We start from the raw sequence: 12,307 nt of genomic DNA, 5'->3' as shown, positions 1-12,307 counted from the left end.
GTAGTGATAGCCTCACTTTCATTAAATGTAATAATATCGCTATAATTAAGCATTGTAAGGGCAGACGAGCGTTTGTGTGGTCTGTAAATCTCTCGCGAGACTTCAGTTATTCGCACAAACTCAGGGACAGGGCGCTGTAAAATAGAGAGGAGACAGGTGTCGTTAAATTTTGCTCCTACACAATTTTGCTTTGAGAAATGTGAAAAACTTATCGTGGTGAATGATGATTGATTGAATCGTTCTCACAGTCGTTTCGAGTACAGTAGTACGGAAAACTCTCGCTAGACGTCAAGTGGCGCTGCAGCTTTCCCAAGCGATAACATTCGAAAAGAGAAGAAGACAAAGCAACATGGCGACTTACATGAGGAGTATAATGAGTTGCCTCTTCTCCTTGGAACGATCTGTTTTCTTTTCAAGGGGGAGCGTCTTTAGCGTGGAAACTAAACGATACGTACGCGGACTGAGAAGGAGGCCGGTCAGGGTGATATTTCCAGAAAATGAAGCAAAAAAAGAAGACGGAAAGCTTTCGTCAGGGTGGAAGAAGGGGGGGAAGAAGGAGGTCAAAGTTCCATTGAGGGCAGAGCAGTACCCTGGAGACACAAGTGATGTGAAGAGCAAAGATAGTGAGATATCATCGACAAAAATTGCTCACGTGGATGGTAAAAGTAGTCAAATTGATGGAGTCCGCTTCGAGAAAGCTTCACATGGGGATAAGAGACTGGCGTGAGTGTTGTTCGCATCCCCACGCTGGCCCTCTTGGCTTGACACTCATAATAACATACAAAATAGTTCTCTGTTTTGATAAAATATGATGCCAAAATTACATTTGAATCTTAGTTTCTGCAGTGTTCAAATAATGCTTATTTCTATTTTATTTTGTTATAAGGGAATTGTAATGTACAAGAAATACACTATTGATACATTTGGAATGTTTTTTTTTTTACAAGTTTATCTATGAAACAACGTCAAAACATGTGAAAAAACAAAAAATATTAAATTATTTGCATAGGTACGGGAATTGATGTTGCATACCAAGTTCCTTAGTGGGGAATGGAGATATGCGTTGAAAATTCACAATAGGAAAAGTAGTACAATTTTAATGATATACTGATTTAAAAAAAAAAAACTATAACTAAAAACAATGACCATTAATGGTTTGATACTAATGACCATTTTCTAAAATAACAAATTGAGACTGCCAGAAATTAAAATGAAATAATTCAAATACAAGTGATTGAGGTAATTCCTTATAGAACTGTTAAGACCACTTTCGTGTCTTTTGCCTTGCAGGAGGTTGGTGAGCGTGGCACGTTCCAGAACGTTCCGGGAGCATCAAGGCAAGGTCCTGCTGGAGGGTCGACGTCTGATTTGCGACGCTTTGAACTCAGGCGCTATCCCTCAAACCATCTTCTTCAGCACCCCTGAGCGCTTACGAGAGCTTCCTTTGGACAAGCTGAAGAGTGCCTCGCTGGTCAAAGTCAAGTTTGAAGACATTAAACTGTGGTCCGACCTGGTGGCCCCGCAAGGAGTTATAGGTGAGTGTGGCTTTTACGGTAAATGTTACAGGGTTAATCCCAAGGATTATTTCGGACACACTGCAAATAAAAGTACATTTAAAATATTTTACAAAAATAAAGTTGTGAAGGGGAAATATATGACCTTGTTAATAATGCAAGCTTTAATTTTTGATTATAACGACTTCTTGTAAGATTAACTAAAAACATAAATTATAGTAATATCATGACCTGCTCGCACATAAATAAACTTTCTTTTAATGTTCTCTTTATTCTTATTCTTACAAGGAAACAAACATCACATTGTTCTCATAAAATTAAATACTAAAAAAAATATTTTATTCTTGCATTATTTCCCAAATGTGGCCCTAATACTACTTTTAGCATTATGGTTGATTTAGTTTTGAGTGTGTGAACTGTGCAGGCATATTTTCTCGTCCTGATGCGTCTCGACTGAGCTTTGCTGCCAGCAAGCATTCTGTGCCTCTGTCACTCATATGCGACAACATCAGAGATCCCGGCAACCTGGGCACCATGCTGAGATGCGCTGTCGCTGCAGGCTGCCACCAAGTGCTGCTCACTAAAGGTGATGCTAAAGGTATTAAAGTTTTAATTGTTCTATGAAATAATTTTTCCCCGTTATCTCCAGGCTGTGTCGACATGTGGGAGCCCAAAGTTCTACGAGCGGCAATGGGCGCCCACTTCCAGCTTCCCATTCATTCTAGTTTGAAGTGGGAGGAGGTGGAGGATCACCTCCCCGAGCAAGCCGATGTCCACGTGGCTGACTGCCAACAAAACCAGGAAGTTAACTCCCCTCGCAAACCCAGCGATTTCGGCTGGATCAGCAAGATGCGCGCTCACCGCGACGCCCACTTTGAAGACTCTGACTCCGATGACTCTGACTCAGACGACTCTGACTCCGACAAAGAAGAGCTCTCGCTGCCCAGAGTGGACGCCGCGGCGTACCACGATTCCTGGGCGTCGAGTCCAGTTGCCTTGGTGGTCGGTGGAGAGACTCATGGGCTCAGCGTAGAGGCGCTCCAACTGGCAGAAAAGAGGGCGGGGCGCAGGCTGTTCATTCCCATGGTTCCCCACGTGGACAGCTTGAACTCGGCCATGGCGGCCAGCATCCTGTTGTTTGAAGGCAGGAAGCAACTGTTGACAGCGACGCAAAACTCTGGAAGGAAGTGGACGACCAACGCCAAACGACATCTTTCATAATGTTTGCCATTTTTCTCTGTACGCAACTTACAAATTAAATGTCGTTTATCTCCAGCACTTTTATTACTTATTACATATTTATTTTGCTCTCAACTACCTAAATTCCTTCTATTGACCATTCAAACCTTGTTTGAGTCACGTCACATATATGGCTTCATTATCATGGCTAGCGCAAGTTTAGTGACTTTGAGGAATGAGAAATGGTGGAACTGGAGTCCCTGCAGAAGATCAAAGCGCGGAAAGTGTGTTTACAAATAACTGCAAGCAGAGGCTGGATCATCACAGCTCATGACAACCGCCACCTTGCGCAATTATCTATTTGGTCAAAGTCCACAGCACTGTTTGTAGAGCACAGGCGCATATATAATGAACGTATCTGAATAAATGCATCCGTGCCATGTAAACATCATGTGATTGCTCCTCCACCACCTTGCACAAGTGCAGATGAACAGAATGACTAATCGGCAGTCATAAATGTCGATGGCATGCGGGGTCATGCAGTGGCACCACATGATTATTGCAATTGTTCCTCACGTTATTCATGATAAGCACAATTAACTCAGTGTAAAAAAAAAAAAAAAGGGAAATCATCCTAACGCAATAGGTCGTCTTGCCAGTTGTCATAAATGCCACCTTGCACAATAGGAACAAACAAAATGCTGCAATCACTTTATTCTTTTTGTTTAGTTTTTTTGTTTTGTTTTTCAAAGTTCCATGGTCCAGACGTGAAAAAGATGTGAGCGACAAGTAGGTCCGCTGGGCTTCGCTAGAATCCAGAAATGCTATTTCATAATGCCATAATGTGGAAAAACAAAAGAATATTTTTAAATATTAACTGTAGGGACTATAGAGTCAATGCAAGGCACCACAGGAGATGGAGAGAGTAAAAAAAAAAATTAAAATAGTAAAAAGTGAAGGATGACGTTGAGGGAGTGGATTGATGATGATTGTGAAGAGTCCCGTTCTCGTCCATATTTAGACTTCCTGTCTCAGATGGGCTCGGGTTTGAGCTTGTCTGCCAGGAACTCGCCGACGAACTGCTCCACCACGTCCGGCGTGATCTCCTCCACGTCGCGCACGTATTTGGCCCGCGCCGACATGTCCAGGATGGTGAGCAGCGGCGCCGCCTCCGGCAGATTGGTGTAATCGCGCAGAGAGTCACTCATGTCGTCCTGCGGAGACAATAAAGACTTTAGGGGCCCGCCATGTCCTGTAGGTGGCAGCAGCGGCCATTTGCTGTTCGCATCACTCTCAGACAAGTCTAACATCACGGTGTTAGAACAATTTATACAATGAATATTTGTACACAAATGACGGCGCAACATGTGGCCAGATAATATTACGATTCACTGGCATATATTCTTTATCCTCTGCGGAGAATGATTAATATCGCTGGGCTTACTGAGGAGTTGAGACCATTTCTGTATTTGCGTTTGTTTGTATTGCACTTCACCCAGTTGGCCAATGAGCACACAACAGCTGCACAATATCCATTAAAATGAAATCAATTATAAGATGCAATGATTGCGCAATCGTGGTGTGGACGTTTCTTCTTGACTTTTTCCGTGACCTTCTTTTGACTAACGATGATTTTTTTTTTGTCATTCTGTTTATTTTTATTATGTAAACGTGATAGCTAGGAGCAATCACATTAATCACAGGACTTGCGCCTACCAACTGAAATAATAAGTCACCACTTGATTTTTTTTTTCTTGCCCTAATTGGTAAAAGGAAGTCGTCTATATGATGGAAGTTCTTTATTGGTATCAGCTGGCAACTAATTGGAGCAAATCGTCCATGAGCGGAGCGGGATGTCATTTCACAGGGTGCAGGAAACCCGACAGCTTGCTTGGCACTGATTAAGTGGGTATGTGTGCGTGTGTGTCTCAGAGTGCGAGCGAGCCTGTTTTCTGAACCCCCGAGACAGGAAGTGAGATGTGAGCGAGATCAGGATGTGAAAATGAAACTCGCTGATTTCACAAGAGGCCGAGGTAAAGACAGGAAATTAAATTGAAGGTATTGTGGATGTAAAATATCGGATTTGGCCTATGAGGGATTCACATTTAGAGTCTTCTCACACCAGAACATTGAGGCCTACATCGGGACGGGCGGGCTGCTGACAGATCCACTTTCCCTTCCGGGATTATTTCTAGTTTTGTTTATTTCTATTGTGTTCGCTGGCGTTAATCATTAATGTGGGACTATGAAGGATATTATGCTTAAAATTTTGCCCCCCCGTCAGTTTGCCGAGTCAAAGCCAAAGTGGAACAAACAGATTTCCCGAACAACCACTCATATCTACTTCAGTCCATCTTGATCTTTGCACATGTGCGCTAAATGCCATTCACCCAATTATGGAAGGGACATTGTTTTTTTTTTTTCTCACCTCTCCGGCCACAAAGAAGAGCAACGGCGTCTCCTCCTCCTTGGCTTTGTACTTGGTCATCAGTTTCTCAGCGATGGGCCGGATCAGCTCCTTGGCCGGCTCCAGCTCGCCTTCCTCCTCAGCGTCTGAAGAGAACAACAGATGGTGCGTGTCACGCTTTGCTATACGGTTTGACCTCGACACACATTAGGGCGGTGTTGAATTTAGCCGGTCCCTGCAAAATACTCTGCCTTCTTCAAAAATCTGGAAGACATGTCCATCATGAGCGCACCCCAAAAAAGTCGCAAGAACCCGTGCCTGAAAAGACACCGGCAGTGGCTTGAAGCTCTCTAGATTTTGAGAGGTCTGTAAGTCGCGGGTCCAGAGCCGCATGTAGTGATTTCATCCTGGCTCTCTGTGACTTTTGGACTACGTAAATAATACGTATTTCATTTAAATTTAGAGTCATTTTGTTTTTCAAATGTAATTCTAAATTTGAAGATGATGGTGCCCATGTAACATTAAAATATTTTTTTCCTCACTCAAAGTATATGGTGACATGGAAAACCATATAAATTCACAACAAATTGATGACTAAAGTACAAGTATTCTATTGCCCAAATCGCTCTTGTCGTGAGTTTTGTGCTAGTTATGTCAAGATTTGACGCATCGACTTTGGACTTCGGAATTTGGGCCCTTATGAGCTTATTGGTAGATCTATTTCTATTATATTTCAAGGTGTTCTCTAATGATGAAACTAAGAGTCAAGGAGATACTTTGAGAAATAATCAATTTATACTGTTATACTCTAATTTAAGTGTATTTTCTGACCATATTTTCTAAAGGCAAAATCACAGAAAAATATTCACCAAAGAAGCTAATTTTCCCATGAAAATCAAAATTTCTCCAGAACCCATCACCCGATTTTCTAAATTCTTGATGCATTGTACTGTGGTTGAATTGGACGTTCATACCAGACTGTTTTTTGGAACTCCCGTCTCATTGCGAAATAAAACTAAAGAAAACATTAAACTAATAACCACTTTGCTTTTTATTTGAATTTCAGAACAGTGTGACAGAATTTCAGTGTGATTTAGTAGAATAAAATTTGATATTTACTATCTATCATGAGCTGACCCAAAAAGTCTCAAGAAGCCAAGCCAGAAAAAAAAAAAAACACCCAAAAGAAATCTGCTATTTTAGTTTAAAGCGGCCATTTGAGCTATTTTATGAGTCTTTCAAAAGGTTACTTGTCCTACAAATTTAGTCGGACTGCTCCCAAATTGCAAATGTGCATACTAGACACGTGGGTGACAATATATCGTAAAAGATTTCAGAGAATTCGACAACGGCCGCCGACTCACCCACAAAGAGGACAAGGCAGGGTCCCTCGTGCAACTGCGCTGCGTTGGCCTCGCTGAGCTCCAGCACGGGGCGAGGGTGCCACGGGAACAGCCGGCACTCGGGGTCGTTCAGCACCTCCACGCGGCCCTGTCGCGTGATCACGTGACCCTCTGTGTCCAGCAGGATCAGGGTGGGGATACCTGGAGTGCGATAAAGGGGCGTTAAAAGACAACAGGACAGGATATGGATAATTTCCTTGACACCATACTTTATTTGATTTTATTTATTTATTTATTTTTGCTGTATGAAGCTTTTGTTTTGGGGCATCCCCACTTTTCTGCACATAACCTGAAAAAGGGTGTATAGGTTTAAAATTATTTGTAAAAAACAAAAACAAAAACAACAAAAAAAATGCAGCATGGATGGTTTTTACATTTTTATTTTTTATACAGTTTCTCCATGGTTACTGTTATGAAAATTGGCTTTTACCGAACAGTTGCCCTTTTATGGAACCCCCAACTCATAAGCAAAAACAACTTGCAGGCTTTGTTGCGCAACTAACACTGTTGCTATAAATGTCAGTAATTTATATTAATTATATTTTTCAAACTGAAATTTGACCCAAAAAACACAAATTGTGTTTTTGAAAGTGTAAAGTCCATAGGTGTCAAACTCTGGCCCGCGGGCCAAATTTGGCCCACAGTGTAATTATATGAAGCCCGCGAGGCTTTACCAAATGCCATTTTACATTCAAAATGCTAATAGTAATTTTAAAAACTAATCATGGTATTACATCAATAAAGCCACTTATAATAAAAATGTTCAAAAAAAAAAATCTGCATTTATATTGTTTTAAAAAAATTAAATGCTGGCCCGCGGATTTGTTCAAGTTTTTACTTTTCGGCCCACTGTGTATTTGAGTTTGACACCCCTGGTATAGTCTATAATTAGATCACCCGAAAGTAGGAATCATTTTTGCTGATGATTTTAAGTCCGAAGACAAATGCCATTTGTATTTTGGATCCAACCATTTTCTAGACTGCACATCCTGAATTGGATCGCTGGTATATCCTAGCTAACCTTGGGTGATCGTCGTAGTACCCCGACTGGTCCGTAGTTAACGAGAAATAACCCACAATGAAAAAAAAAAAAGTCATGGAACGTCCAGTCATGTGCACAACAAGCATGTCCGACAATATCTGCAAATTTACTCGCTCCTTGCCAGTTCTTTGTGGTAAATTCCAACTTTTGCACAACAGAAGTAAACAAATAAGCCACAGAGTTAAAGAAAGACAACTCCTTGCACACATTTTTCCCCGGAGGGCTGCTTGTGATTCCTGTGATCACAATCTGTCAGCCTTATCAGAAACAGCCGTGATGCAGGAGCACAGCCGGGGTGAGTGTCACTGTTCATCTTGTCTGCTCATGTGGACTCAAGGCAGGCCAGGTTGGGTAAAGCGGGTGGGGGTAGCAGTGTTGACATCTCTGTGCATTCCTCACATGCTTTGCAAGAACAACTCGCATCCCCCCTCGCCTCACTTATTTCAGACAGGGAACGAAGAGGAAGAGTGAGGAGTGTAGAAGCGTAAACATGATGACAGATCAAATCCAGGAGCTCATAAAAATTCCATGCTGCAATGAGAGATACAATTCTGACAACCGAGGACGTCTACTCTGAAAATCCAAACGTGGTTGCTATAGTAGATAAGCTATTCATAAAAGAATCTCAGCCAAAAAAAGAGCTCTTAAAGATGCACGGCTGCAAATTAGCAGATTTTGGGGATTATATCTAAACATTCAGTTTATTTCTATTGAGCAAGGTGGCCAACAATTTTTATGAATAAGGCCAGTGGGTCGAGGCAGGAAGGCTACCCAGATCGCGGCCGGAGGGCGGGGAACTGACCGGCAAAAAAGGGTCAAGTGCCCAGCTCTGTAATAACAATGTAATAACAATGATGATGGGTGATTTTTAATAATGTGAAGTACTTTGAGTTACATTTTTATTGACATTTTTTTATTGATTTAAACAACAGAAGAAAACTTGACGTTTTGACATGACACTAAGCCACCAGAGTTTAAAATGCTGACGATATTAGGTCACGCCCAATACTATTTGGCAAAATACGGTAAAATTAGCTTTTGACCAGGGTAAAATTATTAGCCTGGGGAGTTATCGTTTTATGCTTGGTCTATACATGCTGCTGCACCGTTTGTGTTCAAATATCAGTTCTTTGAAGCAATAGTAATGATGCTGGTTTTGTTAGACGGTCAATGACACTTCGCATTAAGTGTTAGCATTAAGACAATTGTGAGAGAAATTCTGTGTTTTATGTCCTGTGAGCGGAGCACATCGTTACCTTGAATCCCATACAGCCTGTTGAGTCGCGAGCGCCGAGCCTCGTCTGAATACGGCACCGCCACCCATGGCATCTCGCTGAAGTACTGCTGGAAAGATTCCTCAGACCTACGGAAAGGATAAATTATGTGTGCGTGCGTGTGTGTACGTGTCAATAACCTATATAAGGTATATTACCTGTCGGCGCTGACAAACACGATCTCAAACTTTTGACCCGACTCTTTGATGGTGCGATACGACTCCACCAACACTCTTGTCAAACTGCGGCACGGTGGACACTAAAAGATATCAAAAGTAGTTTTGCATTATGCCATAAGGATGAAGCATTTTTGGCCTACTAGTAGTTTCTGACAAATTATTTTACTGCCGTTAGATTCTGATTAATATTGTAGTCAAATGGAAATTTTTCAACTGTTAACAAATGTAAGTTTTGGTCATTAATTATTTCACTCTCTTTCGATTATCACTACAATATTGTTGAATAATGATGTTTTTTTTGTTTTTCACACGACAGTAAAGCTCTTTGCCAAACCTTGCAATGACATTTTTCACCACTTGGAGGCGCTTTACAGTTTATGACAAAGCTTTTTGTTCTGCCTTTGCACTCATGACTTGAGTGCTTGCTGGTATTGCGGCGCAAAACAATGTTCTTTCTGGTCCATCTCAGTGTCATGTGTGATTGCGGTTTGGTCGAGCCAACCCCTCAATAGAGGCTTTCTCTTCTGGCAGCTTCAGGGCCAACTGGGATCAGCGTCTGCGTCAGTGCTGGGATGCAAGTACAAATGCTTCATAACTGTGCTTAGAGTACCTTTTTTATGTATCTGTGCTTGAGTATTTATTTTTCTTCGGATTTTTCACTTTTAATCCCAACATTTGAACATGGATATCTGCACTTTCTACTTTTTTCTGTTTCAAAATAACTTTGTTACTCCGTGGAAGATGACACAACGTGAAAAAATGAATATGTAAATAGAGCTTAAGTCAACCATGGTTAAGATCTTGATTCATTGAGAGGTTAGAGAAGGTGAACTGGACGAATCGAAACTAGGTAGCACGATTCGGAGAAGCACGATATTCTCGCTGTTTGGTTAATCTATAATGTGTTTATAAATGTGAATAATAATAAATAAAAAATGACTATGTTTAAAATAGATTTTTTCCCCCTTTTTTTTTTTTAAACACACAACTTCTATTTAAGTGCACACGTTTGCAATCACTGGTCTGCACAATGTAGGATCCCCTCAGAGCCTCCCGTTGACCCACACAACCCTGACTTGTCGCCTCCGAGGCGAGAGTCAATAACATTACGGCCTAAAAGATGCTCACCCAGTGCGCCGAGAAGTAGACCCCAACAAAATGCCCCTCCAGAGAAGCGCTGTCGGTCGACTGCCTGTTGCTCCTGAGCAGAGGCCCTGCCACCACCTCTGCAAACGGCTTGGGCCCCCAGGGGAACTCCAGGCCTGTGAAGAGGAGAGAGAGGGGGGCAATATAAGGGGGGGATTGTCCAAAGTCCGGCGTAGGGGCTCATTGGAAGTCTGCTGCTAGACTTTCAATGACTAAAGACTTTTTTGAGTCAGCTATAAAAATTAATCGATGGTGTCATTGGTATTTTTTCAGCATAGTAGTTGCACCACAGACCGGTTTTACATAAGAATTTAGTTTGACAGACCAGCACAAATAGAACATTGTATTTTGAAACATTTTTTAAAATGTAAAAAGTTAAACGGAAATGTGGCACACAATTTTTTTTTATTTAAAATTATGGAGCAATCACAATATTACAAGTTCACAATAATTCTTTAAAATGTAAAACGTTTGATAAAATTATATCACACCATTTTTTTATTAAAATTGTGAAGAAATTTGAATATTACAATATCACGTTTTATATTTTTCAATTGTAAAAAAAAAAAAACAGTGGCATGAAAATGAAAACATCAGTGAAGTAAGGAAAAAAGAAAAGAAAGGTCTGACAGAAATAGGACGCCCGCAAAAGTGGCACAGTAAAATTTGAGGATTACTACACAAAATCCCTTCGAATAATGTTGCTGAGAGTTCGAGAATATGTTTGAACATGACAGCGCTTGTTCTATTGTTACCCAGAAATCTAAATCTAAACAAGTGTAGATTTCAAGCGCATCAATGAAAACAACAGGACGTAGATAGATCGAGCAGAACTCAAAGAATGGAGAAAGTCGAAGCAACTCTGTGGAAATCCAAGAATGAGAATTGCAAATTGTGGGAAAGCCTTTTGGCGCCATGCAAGTTATTTGGATGTGCCAGCGCTTCGCCCAAGGTCTGGGACAAAACGAAACACTAAAGACGATTGAAAGTCTGAAGACGAATTTAACGAACATGTTTCTAGAACCATTTTCTGTCCTTTGAAGAAGCGACCACACATTATGCTGAAATCCGTTTAGAGTTTTCAATGAATTTGACATGGATGATGTTTTTTTTTTCTAAGCCTTGAGGACACAACCTAATGAGTTTTGGGAACCATGGAGGACAATTTCCAGTTTGTCATGAACACAACACGTGCATTTCATAAGCATCAAAGGGCAACTTCAACGGATTGGTTTGACATCACAAATTGAGCAATACTCATAACAATGGGAGAGGTCTAAGGAACACAGTGAATATGTGCAACTCTGTATTTCGGACAGTTTGTCTTTGAATGATACCTTGAAGAAGGGCCAAAATGACCCTAAAGTGGCCAATTCACACCAAAATGGCAAACTTTCCGACGGTTATTAGTTGGGGGTTTTATGGCTAGACCTAAAATTTCGCCACCCACGTGCAATGACAAAGACTCCAAATTCTCACAATTTAGCAAGCCTCTGACATCTGATTAAATCAGGCGTGGGCAAACTACGGCCTGGGGGCCACATGCGGCCCGTTAAACGTTTTAATCCGGCCAGCCGAACATGAAAAAAATTAAATGAATAAATCTCGTTAATGTTTTATTTTCTAAATACTGTGGTTTTTCTAAGACATGTATATTGTTGTAATTAAATGTATTTTTTTTCTCGGATGAGGTGAGGTTAGCAAAACACTCCATCCATCTGCTCCTGGTCCGGCCCCTCTGCCAAATTTTAGAACCCATTTTGGCCCGCCAATCAAAAAGTTTACACACCCCTGGTTTGAATGTTGCTCATATGTGTGCTAGCCATGGAACTGAATTGGAAAACGGTCCAAAATGAACCTAAAATGGCCACTTCAAATCAAAATGGCCGACTAGCAGTCCCCGCCCCCCCTCCCCAAGAATTATTTTTATGGATCTACTGATGCTAGATAATTAGACATACCTTCCAAATTTCATGTTGACAATTAAATCTGGCTTCCGGGGTTGCTGTTTCAAATAATCGAATGAAAGGAGTCATTACAGCTTTTGTGTTGTACGGCGAGTCATTAAACGCCGCCACACCTATACACACATGGACACACGCATACAGACGAACCCCCTCGCATACCGTGTAAGCCAGCGTTGCCCATGTCAAGTATACGTGG

At 41.3% G+C, this 12,307-nt stretch overlaps 2 protein-coding genes across 2 annotated transcripts in view; one reads left to right on the top strand and one right to left on the bottom strand.

The window, feature by feature from the left end:
* The first annotated feature begins 107 nt into the window (after positions 1-107).
* Positions 108-2,792, top strand: mrm3a (mitochondrial rRNA methyltransferase 3a). Its single transcript, XM_088300610.1, has 4 exons — positions 108-723; positions 1,291-1,535; positions 1,939-2,100; positions 2,164-2,792. The coding sequence occupies exons 1-4, from the start codon at positions 350-352 to the stop codon at positions 2,733-2,735; spliced, it is 1,353 nt and encodes a 450-aa protein (XP_088156736.1). The 5' UTR covers positions 108-349; the 3' UTR covers positions 2,736-2,792.
* A 599-nt stretch (positions 2,793-3,391) lies between these two features.
* Positions 3,392-12,307, bottom strand: part of nxn (nucleoredoxin) — a 33,269-nt gene continuing 24,353 nt past the window's right edge. Inside the window, exons 3-8 of the mRNA XM_088300611.1 lie at positions 10,127-10,260; positions 8,978-9,078; positions 8,802-8,908; positions 6,465-6,644; positions 5,122-5,246; positions 3,392-3,907 (exon numbers count right to left, since the gene is read on the bottom strand). Of these exons, the coding sequence (XP_088156737.1) occupies positions 3,725-3,907; positions 5,122-5,246; positions 6,465-6,644; positions 8,802-8,908; positions 8,978-9,078; positions 10,127-10,260 (830 nt within the window). The 3' untranslated portion in view covers positions 3,392-3,724. The remainder of the gene's footprint in view (positions 3,908-5,121; positions 5,247-6,464; positions 6,645-8,801; positions 8,909-8,977; positions 9,079-10,126; positions 10,261-12,307) is intronic.

Source organism: Idiotropiscis lumnitzeri, chromosome 7 (genome assembly GCF_059441095.1).
Source record: "Idiotropiscis lumnitzeri isolate Australia: NSW breed Sydney's pygmy pipehorse chromosome 7, RoL_Ilum_1.0, whole genome shotgun sequence".
Lineage (NCBI taxonomy): Eukaryota > Metazoa > Chordata > Actinopteri > Syngnathiformes > Syngnathidae > Idiotropiscis > Idiotropiscis lumnitzeri.
This window is presented reverse-complemented; position numbering and strand designations above follow the sequence as displayed.